Source organism: Amblyraja radiata, chromosome 20 (assembly GCF_010909765.2).
Source record: "Amblyraja radiata isolate CabotCenter1 chromosome 20, sAmbRad1.1.pri, whole genome shotgun sequence".
NCBI lineage: Eukaryota > Metazoa > Chordata > Chondrichthyes > Rajiformes > Rajidae > Amblyraja > Amblyraja radiata.
Window position 1 is genome coordinate 38,335,357 of NC_045975.1, and position 13,761 is coordinate 38,349,117.

At 41.9% G+C, this 13,761-nt stretch overlaps 1 protein-coding gene across 1 annotated transcript in view; it reads right to left on the minus strand.

The window, feature by feature from the left end:
- Nucleotides 1–1,097: 1,097 nt before the first annotated feature.
- LOC116984418 (mucin-2-like) overlaps nt 1,098–13,761 on the minus strand; it is a 96,516-nt gene continuing 83,852 nt past the window's right edge. The window contains exons 47-52 of the mRNA XM_033038570.1: nt 10,600–10,640; nt 10,385–10,507; nt 7,656–7,784; nt 7,014–7,053; nt 1,698–1,818; nt 1,098–1,592 (exon numbers count right to left, since the gene is read on the minus strand). Coding sequence (XP_032894461.1) covers nt 1,211–1,592; nt 1,698–1,818; nt 7,014–7,053; nt 7,656–7,784; nt 10,385–10,507; nt 10,600–10,640 — 836 coding nt within the window. The 3' untranslated portion in view covers nt 1,098–1,210. The remainder of the gene's footprint in view (nt 1,593–1,697; nt 1,819–7,013; nt 7,054–7,655; nt 7,785–10,384; nt 10,508–10,599; nt 10,641–13,761) is intronic.

Genomic DNA, 13,761 nt, shown 5'->3' on the forward strand with positions numbered 1-13,761 from the left:
TCCTCACAGCTCTGGAGACATGGATTTGTCTGTGTAGTTTTCCTCCCACTTCCCGTTTAACTGGCTACTGTGAATTATTTTATTGTGTATGGCATAAGGATTAAAAAATAGCTTAAAAGGCATGTGTATGAAAACAAACTGCAGGGTGATTGGGAATGGGACTACTGGGAATGCTTCCCTGTGTACAGGTGGCATGGCTCTCTTCCGTGTGTAGGAAGGAACCGCAGACGCTGATTTACACCGACGATAGACTTCTTGTTCTTGCGTATGGCGTGCACAGCCTAAAGTTGTAGGACAACTTGTTTTATTTGATCTTATTTGATTGTGCACGCCGGGCTGATTGCATTCATCGAAACAGGGCGGACCATGTGAAGGTTGCAATCTCCCACCCCGAAGATAGGCTCAAAATGCCGGAGTGACTCAGGCGGCATCCCTTGATAGAAGGAATGGAAGATATTTCGGGTTGAGAGCCTTCTTCGGAATGTTTTTAGTTCACTTCATCTTAATTTGAATGTTTTTAAAGTTATTGAGTAACACACACATAGTTAACTGAAGTCATGTCCTCAGCTTTGCCAGTGATTAAAGGCTCTCAGGGCTTGTTCCGGGTATGGGGCTCCCTTACTGCATCTCCAGCTGAGACCATGTCATTGGACTCTGGATTGCCAATGTTAACAAGTTCAACAAAGAAACTGACAAGTTACTAAAGACTCTGGATTGCCAATGTTAACAATGTTATCAAACTTAAACATTGATCCGGGCTGTGGGTTAGACTACAGCTGGTGAGACTGGGTCGACAATATAGTCATTGGAAGATCTTGTAAACCACAATATCGAAAAAAGTTCAGTTCAATGGAAAAAATTATTCTATAACTTGAGCAATAAAAGATCAATTTCAAATTGCTGTGGTCACGATATCAGCTAATGTTGGCAACTTTCAAGAGAAACTGATATAAAAATGAAAAACTATGAGATGAGTAGCATATTCATATATGTAGATAGTTTAATCTCTTAGAATTATTGAAAAGTATTTATTTTCTATTGCACACAATGAAGCAACAGTCCAGACAATAAATAGTTACAATTTTCCAGGTCAAAATAATTGGTAATTATTGGTCATTACAAAAGAAAGCAATAAACAAACGTTTTATTCAAATTGCAAATAATTAATTGATTCGCCATCATTATTGACATTCTACTTGGGTTTTCCAAGTTACTTTACGTTCATTCGCTGCCTTTGTTTTCTCTCCATCGGCTGCTGTTCCGGAAGATACTTTTCCAGGTTTCCTTCCGCTTTACCTTTGGCGGCTTCATTTGCACTGTTGGGGCTTTTCTCCCTTCTCGAACTAATTACGTTTCCTTTGTCTGCAGAATAGTTGGCTGTGGAAGGGATGTGCTTTGCTCGAGAGTATGGTCCCGTACTCAAGGTTTGATTTTTGCAGGTGTTTTCAAAGCAATCACACGATTCAACATAGGTGTATGAATAAGCTACAGCACTTCCATCGAGGCACTCTAGATTGATTTGTCTGAGGTGTGTCTTCCTCTCTTTACAACAAGTACATTTATGCTCCATTGAATTTGCTTCGGAAGAATATCTGTGCATGATTAGACATAAAGTAAGCAAATTAATTCAGGAAAGCACATGAGACAGAAAGATATTTTGGGGTGACAGATGTGCCAAGTAAAATAATGTTACTCACATGGAATAAGTCTCACACAATCCTTCACATGTAGCGATTTCCACTTTTTCTACTGATTTGCAGCTTTCATGAGTAATGCGGACCATTGTTTTCTTAAGCTTACAGCTCTCTTTCACGTGACCTTTAGCGATTGGAAGGAAAAACGTTATGAATGTAGGAATTTCTGTGTGAAATATGAATAGCAGCCCTTGCACTAGCTTCATTCTAGACCAATGGGCAACAACAGTGATAACAAGTGTGGGAAGGAGCAGCAGATGTTGGTTTACACCGAAGATAGACACAAAATGCTGGAGTAACTCAGCTGGACAGGTAGCATCTCTGGATAGAAGGAATGGGTGACATTTCGGGTCGAGACCCTTCTTCAGGCTGAGCGTCAGGGGAGACGGAGGCACAGAGAAGGAAGGGTAAGGTGTGAAAGGAAGACATCAAAGGAGATGAGGTCAAGGAAAATGTAGAATAGATCATTGTTAGCTAGGGGAAGTTGACAACAAAGCAAACAGAGATACAATTTAATCAGGCGGACAGTCAGACTGGTCAGAGAACTAGGATGGGGGAGGAATGGAGAGAGAGGGAAAGCCATGGTTACTTGAAGTTGGAGAAGTCAATATTCATACCGCTGGGATGTAAGCTGCCCAAGTGAAATATAAGGTGCTGTTCCTCCAATCTCAGTGGGCCTCTCTCTGACAGTGGAGGAGGCCCTGGACAGAAAGGTCAATGTGGGAATGGGAGGGGGAGTTAAAGTGTTCAGCAACCTGGAGATCAGGTAGGTTTAGGCGGATTCAGTGGAGGTGTTCAGTGAAATGATCCCCGAGCCTGTACTTGGTTTTGCCGATATGTAGGAGTCCACACCTGGAACAGCGTTAAACAATGATAAAAACAAGCGCAACTAAAACTGATCCGTGTTTGCATTTTCCTGAGGATGGAAGCATATTTTCCCTCATTTTAATGGCTCTTCATCTTTTGACACTTTTGGAATGGCTTAAACAAATTGTAAAGTTGGTAATTTGGTGTCGAAAGAACTCCGCAGTAGATGTTGGCACTCGGCAAGTCCTAGACCAAACTCTGGTGTGGCTGACAAGTGGCAAGTAACATTTGTGTCGTAATAGTGCAAGGCAGTTATGACCTCCGACAAGAGAAAGACTAACCATTTATCTTTCAACAGTATTACAATCACTGAGTCCCGCACCATTAGCACCTTGGAGGAGGTCTCAATTAACCACAAGATATGGTGGCTACAAGACCATGTCATAGACTGAGTATCTGCAATCTACCTCCAAACCTTCCTCATGCCTTTCCTTCATCTACAGAGCTCAAGTGATAGCTGTGATGGAACTGCCTCAACTCCATGACTTCCCACAGATGCACCAAGTGTAGTGAGAAGAGCTCTCAAAACATCATCCTGGCAAAGCAGTCCATAATATGTTCCCCCTACACAATGTGCTATAGGAATCTGCCACTGTTTCTCTGGCACCACCCAAACTCACAGCATGTGCTGCCGTGAAGGCTAATACTTGGGAGTGCCATCAACTCCAAGTTTTCGTACAGGTCACGTGCAATCCTGACTTGGAAATATGTAGCTGTTTCTACATGGTCTTTTGATCCTGAAGCAGGAACTTCACACCTAATGACATTGTGGGAACGTCTTCAACAGGCAAGCAGTAACTATCCACACAGGCACCACCATCTTCTCAATGTAATTAATGATGGATAATAAACACTGCTTTGCCTGTGACATCCATATCCTGAAAATGAATACATAAATAATTCCTGTAAAACAAATAAAAGGAGAGCAAAAAACATGAATGTTGCTTCAGACATGGGCGAAAGGGAAACTCTGCTGTAAATATGAGAACTATTAAGTAATGAGAGCAGGAGGCACATGGATTTGGACAGGTTTGTGGATAGGAAAGATTTGGAGGGATATGGGTCAAATGCAGACAAATGGGACTAGCTTAGACGGGGCATCTTGGTCGGCATGGACGAGTTGGGCTGAAGGGCCTATTGCCGTGCTGTATTACTATGACTGCAACTCTGTAACTTCAAGACCACATGAGGAAGCTTAGTAAACAGTGTGACTAATTGAAAAATCATCTGTCACCGGGTTGCTATGAGACCCTGGCCTCCCCATCTCAAGTAACCATGCATCCAGTCATTCTAGTAGGAAGGACTCAGTCTGAAGAAGGGTCTTGACCCGAAACATCACCCATTCCATCTATCTAGAAATACTGCCTGTCCCACTGAATTACTCCAGCATTTTGTGTCTATCCAGTCGTGCTAGTTGCCTCCACAGACATCTGTCCCACAGAAGGAATGTGCCAGACAGCTGGTCACACCTCACATTCTGCTGCTCGCTGTGTATTTGTATTCCACAAGGAGGGAGAGGGACCTGGAAGTGAGAGTGATAAATGTGATCAGATAGGTTCTCTGCTGTTGGTGAGTATGAGGGCGAGGCAGATAATTACATGCAGATAAGACTGAGTATTAATGGTGGTGCTTTAGAAGGGCATAGAGTTTGCGGGCCATCACACCTGCAGAGGTGACTCAGTGGATTATGCTAAAATTAAAACAGAAAAGACTTTCCCCCTCTGCTATTGGGGAAAATGTATAGTAGTATTAAAACGCACACGTCCAGATTCAGGGACAGTTTCTTCCCAGCTGTTATCAGGCAACTGAACCATCCTACTGCAACTAGGGAGCAGTCCTGAACTACTATCTACCTCAGCGGGGACCCTCAGACTATCCTTGATAGGACTTTGCTGGCTTTACCTTGCACTAAACGTTATTCCCTTATGTATCTGTACACTGTGAATGGCTCGATTACCATGTAACCATGTCAGTAACCATGTATTTTATTTCTACTGATTGGTTAGCATGCGACAAAAGCTTTTCACTATACATTGGTACATGTGACAATGTACTAAAACTGAAACTTAAAACTGAAACGTCAACTTAACTGAAACAGGCAGCTGGCCTGGCTCCACCACTGGGAAGAGCAGTGCTAATGTTTCAGGTTGGTTTGAGTGGTGGTTAGAGTAAACTGCTCCTCAGGCTGTTGGTGCTGGCCTACTGACCTCACTCTACTTGATTTGATGATGTTCTTAATGCACATGGAACTGAATCCACAAGTAGGGATCTGCCATTAATTGTTATGGCAACTTCAGATCATGCCTTCCCAATGTGCTGTATGGAATTTTTCTCTTGTCATGTGGGAATGAGATGTCCGGAGGCATTGACACCACCAAGCCATCCAGCAAAGACTCACTGATCTTTTCATATGTCTGTGGCTTTCATGATTGTGTAGGCAGGAACTGCAGATGCAGGTTTAAACCAAATACAGACACAAAAAGCTGGAGTAACTCAGTGGGCCAGGCATCATCTCTGGAGAAAAGGAATAGGTGACGTTTCTATGGCTTTCATGACTTCTGCCATCTCCAGAATTCATCAGATTGCATGCGTACAGTATGCTTTTAAATAGCACCATGTGGACAGTCTTGTCTCAGTTTATTAACAGCTCCCTATAGATTTAAAAGATAATATTCAGCTCATGTTGTTGGATGGAGTATGAGAATATGTTGTGTAATGACTAAACACATCAAAAAAGGACAGATGAAGAGTCATTGTCCCAAAACAATATCTTAGTTTCTCCCTCCACTAGATGTTAGAGGGTCTGAGGGTGGTGAATCTGTGGAATTCAATGCCATAGAAGGCTGTGGAGGCCATCAATGGATATTTTTAAGGCAGAGATAGACAGATTCTTGATTAGTACAGGTATCAGGGGTTATAGAGAGGGCAGGAGAATGGGGTTAAGAGTGAAAGATAGATCAGCCATGATTGAATGGTGGAGTAGATTTGATGGGCCGAATGGCTTAATTCCTCTCCTATCACATGAACGTATGCTATCTTACCTGCTAGGTATTTATAACAATTTCTATTTTAATTTAATTTTTGGTGCCAACCTTGTGTTTGTAGTACTCTAATAAATGCGCATTGATTAACTTTTACTGATTTATTTCCAAACATCATAAAGCTATATATATATATATATATATATATGCACATGGTATTGGGGGTAGAGGCATGTGGTATTAGGGGGAGGGTGCTGACATGGATAGAAAATTGGTTGGCTACAGGAAACAAAGAGCAGGGATTAACGGGTTCCTTTCAGAATGGCAGGCAGTGACTAGTGGGGTACCGCAAGGCTCGGTGCTGGGACCACAGCTATTTACAATATACATTAATGATTTAGATGAAGGGATTAAAAGTAACATTAGGAAATTTGTAGATGACACAAAGCTGGGTGACAATGTGAACTGTGAAGAGGATGCTATGAGGATGCAGGTGACTTGGACAGGTTAGGTGAGTGGGCAGATGCATGGCAGATGCAGTTTAATGTGGATAAATGTGAGGTTATCCACTTTGGTGGCAAAAATAGAAAGGCAGAATACTATCTAAATGGAGTCAAGTTGGGAAAAGGGGAAGTATAACGGGATCTTGGGGTACTTGTTCATGTCACTGAAAGTAAGCATGCAGATACAGCAAGCGGTGAAGAAAGCGAATTGCATGTTGGCCTTCATAACAAGAGGAGTTGAGTATAGGAACAAAGAGGTCCTTCTGCAATTGTACAGGGCCCTAGTGAGACAACACCTGGAGTATTGTGTGCAGTTTTGGTCTCCCAATTTGAGGAATGGCATTCTTGCTATTGAGGGAGTGCAGTGTAGGTTCACCAGGATAATTCCCGCGATGGCGGTACTGTCATATGTTGATAGAATTTAATGACCGGGCTTGTATACTCTGGAATTTAGAAGAATGAGAGGGGATCTTATTGAAACACATAAGATTATTAAGGGTTTGGACATGCTAGAGGCAGGAAATATGTTGCCAATGTTGGGGGAGTCCAGAACCAGGGGGCACAGTTTAAGAATAAGGGGTAAGCCATTTAGAACGGAGATGAGGAAAAACGTTTTCACACAGAGAGTTGTGAGTCTATGAAATTTTCTGCCTCAAAGGGCGGTGGAGGCTGGTTCTCTGGATGCTTTTAAGAGAGAGCTAGACAGAGCTCTGAAAGATAGCGGAGTCAAAGGATACGGGGAGAAGGCAGGAACGGGGTACTGATTGTGGATGATCAGCCATGATCACACTGAATGGTGATGCTGGCTCGAGGGGCTGAATGGCCTACTCCTGCACCTATTGTCTATAAAGAGAGTTCAATTCTGTTGGGTGATTTAAAAAACTAGCAACCATGTCTTTATATGTGATTCCAAATAGCACTGTAAGTTTTCTATACTTTTATACACTTCTATAGTTTTCTATACTTACAAGTCTTGCAACAGCCATCTTTAATTGTAGTAATTGTGCCCTGCAATGTCAAACACATGGTCAACTCCCACACGTGGTCAGATATACATTAAAATGCCTACATTATAAACATGTAATCAAGCCAGCAGCACCTAGGCACAGAATACTAATTTATTCACATTAACTTTTGTTAAGGTGCAGTTGATTAACATTAATTCTTGTATGCATATTGAAATTACGTTAATTTAACCTACAATCCTCTGCCCAATCTTGCACATGAATCACTTCTCTCCTAAGCTTTTGTTTGATCTCAGCAATAAAATAATAATGCTTCAAAAGTTTTGAATTGTAAGTTCAATATTTGGTTGTCTTTGGCCTCTTTATGTTATTTTGATCCCGTGGGCCACAGATCATGATTTAATTGCTTCTACGCTTTGTACTCTGTTTTTCTCAACGGCTGTAAAGGACTTGAGCGAACATGGAGACCATCCTTTATACTTGTGATTTCATAAATGATACTTAGAAAATTTCCTTCACTATAAATTGTTATGTGCTAGAAAATCTACACAGTTATTATAATTGATCATATGTTAGTCGAGTTCTGAGTTCACTTTTTAAATATTGTGAACACAACTATTTGTTGATTCCATGAAATATGCTTACTGGTTCACAGTCCTCTGGATGAAAATCAGGGCAAATGGCATTGGAAATGGTCGAAATTAAGCTCTCATTAATTCTCATACATCCATAAATCGTACAGTTGTTATTGGGCGAATGCCACTTATCACCAGGCTGGAATGGAAAATAAAGATAACACTTCAAAAAGTATCCACAGTTTATTACGTATTGAATTTAATGTGCGCGATATGTGTTTCACTGAAAACTCATTATCTGCCTGGAGATGCTATTATATTTTTAGATAATATTACCATCATTAAATGTGTTACATAGCACAGAATAAAATGCCATAACATTATAGTGATGGTTGGAGAGAAAGGGAACAGCACGGATTCATGAAAAAGGTAAGTAGTTATATTTAATATTATATTAAACAGCATGGGCGGCATGATAGCGCAGCGATAGAGTCGCTGCCTTACAGCGCCAGATACCCGGGTTTGATCCAAACTACTGCTGTTTGTCTGTACGGAGTTTGTACGTTCTCACAATGGTTTTTACCGGGAAGTCCGGTTTCTTCCCACACTCCAAAGACGTACAGGTTTCTAGGTTAATTGGCTTGGTATTATGATAAATTGTCCCTAGTGTGTAGGATAGTGCTAGTGTGTGGGGATCGCTGGTCGGCGGGGACTCGGTGGTCTGAAGGGTCTGTTTCTGCGCTGTATCGCTAAACTAAACTAAAGCAGAGAAACAGGCCTTTTTGGCCATCTCGCCCATGCCGATCAAGATGCCCCATCTAAGCTAGTCCCATTTGCTAGAGTTTGGCCCATATTCTTCTAAACCTGAAGAAGGGTTTTGGCCCGAAACGTTGCCTATTTCCTTCGCTCCATAGATGCTGCTGCACCCCCTGAGTTTCTCCAGCATTTTTGTGTAGCTTCTTCTAAACTTTTCCTATCCACGTACTTGTTCAAATGTCTTTTAAACGTTATTATAGTACCGGGCTCAATTGTCTTCTCCAAATGTTTGTTTCATAAGTCCAGCACTCTGTGAAAATGTTGCCCTTTGGGTTCCTATTAAATCTTTCCTCTCTCACCATAAATCTATGTCATAGAAACATAGAGAAATAGGTGCAGGAGTAGGCCATTCAGCCCTTCGAGCCAGCATCGCCATTTAATATGATCATGGTTGATCATCCAAAATCAGTACCCCGTTCCCGCTTTTTCCCCATATCTTTTGATTCCTTTAGCCCTAAGAGCTAAATCTAACTCTCTCTTCAAAACATCTAGTGAATTGGCCTCCACTGCCATATGTGGCAGAGAATTCCACAGATTCACAACTCTCTGGGTGAAGAAGTTTTTCCTCATCTCAGTCCTAAATGGCCTACCCTTATTCTTAAACTGTGACTCCTCGTTCTGGACTCCCCAACATCGGAAACATTTTTCCCGCATCTAGCCTGTCCAACCCATTAAGAATTTCATACGTTTCTATAAGATTTCCTCTCATCTTTCTAAATTCCAGCGAATACAAGCCCAGTCGACCCATTCTTTCTGGTTCTTGATGCTTCTATTCAATGAAAAAGTGTATTCACTCTATCTATTCAGCTCATGATTTTATAAACCTTTATAAGATCATCCCACAGCCTCCTGTTCTCCAAGGAATAAAGTCTTACCCTGCCCAACCCTATAGCTCAGTCTCTCGAGTCCTGGTCATGGCCTCATACATCTTCTCTGCTCGTTTTACAACTTAATGGGGTCTTTCCCTTAACTGAATACAAAACTCCAATGTGGCCTCAACAACATCTTGTACAACTGTATCATAACATCACAATTTCTATACTCAATACCCTGACTGATGAAAGCAAATGTGCCGAAAACCTTCTTGACCATCCCATCCAGCTGGAATGCCAATTTCAACTGAACTCCTAGATCCCTCTGCTCTACTCCTCAGACCCCTGCCATTCACTGTGAAGATCCTGTCCTGGTTTGCCTGCAAATTTACTAATCCTGCCTTGCACATTCAATTCCAAATTGTTGATATAAACTACAAACAGCTATGGGCCCAGCACCAATCTCTGAGGCACAACACTAGTCATAGGCCTCCAGTCCGAAAAACAATAGTCCCAACTTCTATACTCAATATCCTGATTGATGAAGGCCAATGTACTGAAAGCCTTCATGACTACCCCATCTACCTGTGATGCCACTTACAAGGAACTATGTACCTGCACTTCCAAATCCCTCTGCTCTATAATGCTCCCCAGGGGCTTGCCTTATGGAATAATTTATTGACAAATGTCACAACATAAATGACAATCAGTTATTTACTTTAAAATATATTAATATACAAACCGGCAGAAGCTGGACAAGGTGTTCTCCTGGATGTATTACACATTGTGTCTGGACGCATTTACCACAGCATTCACCATTCACCTCTCGGTATTCAAATCCCTGTTATAAAGTACATGTGTTACTTCTCTCATAAACTTTTGTTAGATCCCAGCAATAAAATAATAATTATTCAAATATTGAGTTGTTAAATTTAAGTATTTGATTTGTTTTGGCCACTCTTCGATTTTGATTTTGTTTTGATCAATGAGCCACAGGTCACTTGTGATTTAATCACTTCTCGGCCTTGTATGCTGTTTCAATATGTGGACCATCCATTATATTGGCGAGATAACCATCCAGCACAATTCATTAACCATCACCAACTTTCAACATGCAATTACCGGAAAATAATGGACTCATTACTCGAAACTCAAATGAATAAATTATTACTTGTGCACAATCTTTCTTGCATTCATAATTCTGACATAACATGGTGTTCAGAAGAGTAGTTGTATTTGTCACATTGTTACAAGTGCATGTTTGGCATTTGGAGGTGGAAACGGTTGCACCAGGCTGTATGAAAAAGAGAAGATACGTTATCTTGGTACATTACTTCAAATGAACGTAGTTGGAAAGAAAAGATGTGTTCAAAATAATTAACTTACGTGGTACACAATTCCATCATCTACACAAACGCCCATTGGCTCTATGAAGGAAATATACCAAGGATCATAAAGTTAATAGCTTTGAAATAAAATAGCTATTTAATCTAAATCACAGAATCATGCAGAATAGAAATGGGCTCTTCCAACCCACCTCATCCAAGCTGACTGCAAAGCCCATCTAAACTAATCCCATATCGCGCCAGGTCTTTCCTATCCAGGTATCTGTCTGAATGCCTTTTAAATGTTGTAACTGCACCTGTTTTCTCTTGATCCTCTGGCAGCTCAGTAGAGATACCCTCACCCTCAGTGTAAAAAAAACTTGCCCCTCAAATCGTCATTCAATTTCTCATCTCCCAACTTGAACCTATGTTCTCTGGTTGTAGAATTCCCTGCCCTCGGGAAAAATTCTGACCATCTATTGTTTAGTTTAGTTTAGGTTAGAGATACAGCCCAGGAACAGGTCCTTCAGCCAGCCGAGTCCGCACCGATCAGTGATCCCCGCACACTAACACTATCTTACACACACTAGAGACAATGTTCCATTAACACCAAGTCAATTAACCTACAAATATGTACGTCTTTGGAGTGTGAGTGGAAACCGAAGATCTCAGATAAAACTCATGCAGTCACAGGGAGAACATATTAACTCTGTGCAGACAACACCAGTAGTCGGGACAAAGCCAGGTTAAAGAAACACTAACGGGGCACTTGGATAAACATGACTTCATCGGACAGAACCAGCATGGTTTTGTGAAGGGGAAGTCCTGTTTAACGAATCTGCTCGAATTCTTTGAGGAAGTAACAACCCGGGTGGATAAAGGGGAACCGGTGGATGTGGTATACTTGGACTTCCAAAAGGCTTTTGACAAGGTGCCACATAAGAGACTATTGCTAAAAATAAAAAATTATGGGATTGGGGGTAATATATTAGCATGGGTAGAGGATTGGCTAACAAATAGGAAGCAGAGAGTGGGGATAAATGGTTCATACTCGGGATGGCAACCGGTAACTAGCGGGGTTCCGCAAGGGTCGGTGCTGGGACCCCAGTTGTTCACAATTTATATAAATGATTTGGAGGAGGGAACCAAGTGTAATATATCAAAATTTGCGGACGATACAAAAATGGGAGGAAAAGTAGGGGATGAGGAGGATAGGAAGAGTCTGCAAAAGGATATAGATAAGCTAGGTGAGTGGGCAACAACTTGGCAGATGAAATTTAATACTAATAAATGTGAAGTCATTCACTTTGGGAAAAAAAATGATAGGGCAAGTTATTTTCTAAATGAGGAGGAGCTGCGTTGTAATGCAACGCAAAGGGATCTAGGGGTATTAGTACATGAATCACTAAAAGTTAGTATGCAGGTGCAGCAAGCAATCAGGAAGGCCAATGGAGTTTTGGCCTTTATTGCTAGGGGGATTGAGTATAAAAACACGGAGGTCTTGCTGCAGCTGTACACAGTATTAGTGAGACCACATTTGGAATACTGTGTACAGTTCTGGGGTCCATACTTAAGAAAGGATGTACTAGCCCTGGAGGCAGTGCAGCGAAGGTTTACAAGATTAATTCCTGCAATGAGGGGATTGACATATGAGGAAAGGTTAAGTAGGCTGGAACTCTACTCTTTGGAGTTTAGAAGAATGAGAGGCGATCTCATTGAAACATATAAGATCGTGAGGGGCCTTGATCGGGTGGATGCACCGAGGATGTTCCCAATGATCGGGGAAACTAGAACTAGGGGACATAGTTGCAGAATAAGGGGGGGCTCTTTTAAAACTGAGATGAGGAAGAACTTCTTCACCCAGAGGGTGGTTAATTTATGGAATTCACTGCCCCAGGGAGCAGTGGAAGCAGAAACTTTAAATATATTTAAGACTAAAATAGATGGTTTTTTAGCTGCCAAGGGGATAAGGGGCTACGGGGAGAGGGCAGGGATATGGACCTAGGTATGGTTAGTATAGTAAGACCTGAGTGATCTCCTGGACAAGTGTCGATCGCCTGGATTGGGGTCGGAGAGGAATTTCCCGGATTTTTTTCCCGAATTGGACCTGGGTTTTTATCCGGTTTTTTGCCTCCCCCAGGAGATCACGAGGTTCTTGGGGTGGAGAGGGGTGATAGCGGTATAAAGGGGAGGGTAGTGTCTTGTGTTCTGTGTCTTGTGTCTACTGTTTGTGGGTAAGTGTGTCTGTTTAGTGTTCAGCCATGAGCGAATGGCGGTGCGGGCTCGACGGACCTGGTGGTCTACTCTCGCACCTACTTTCTATGTTTCTATGTTTAGGTCTCCGTTGCTGTAAGGCAGCAACTCTACTGCTGTGTTACCGTGACGCCCTGATTGCTCTCATAACTTTGTAAATCTCCAGAAGATCACTCCTTAGGCACTTGAGTGAGAATAAATTCAGCCTGTCCCACCTCCCCTGATAACTACAGCCCTCCATTCCTGGCAACATCACATGAATCTCTCCTTCTCTCTCTATCACTACCGCATCCTCTAATGTAGTAATCATTGGCATGATTATTCCCAGTGGGATAAATATAAATCAACTTCAAATATGTTTTCATTTCCAATGTGCCAAATTCACCGAGTAATTACATCCTTTGTGGACGCAGCCCAGACCATCACACAAACCAACCTCATTTCCATTGACTCCATTTATACCTCACGCTGCCACGGCAAGGCCAGCAGCATAATCAAAGACAAGTCGCACCCTGGTCATTCCCTCCTCTCCCCTCTCTCATCAGAGACCTCCAGATTCAGGGACAGTTTTTTCTCAGCTGTTAACAGGCATCTGAACCATCCTACCGGAACCAGAGGGCAGTCCTGAACTACTATCGGACTATCTTTGATCGGACTTTACTGGCTTTACCTTACACTAAACGTTATTCCCTTATCATGTATCTGTACACTGTGAATGGCTCGATTGTAATCATGTATTGTCTTTCCACTGGCTGGTTAGCACGCAACAAAAGTTTTTCATTGTACCTCGGTACACGTGACAGTGAACTAAACTGAACTGAACCATTATTTATATCCATTAATAAGATATATGTCAAGCTTGAAAGAGTTCAGAAAGGATTTACGAGGATGTTGCCAGGACTAGAGGGTGTGAGCTATAGGGAGAGGTTGTGTAGGCTGGGTCTCTATTCCATGGAGGGCAGAAGGATGA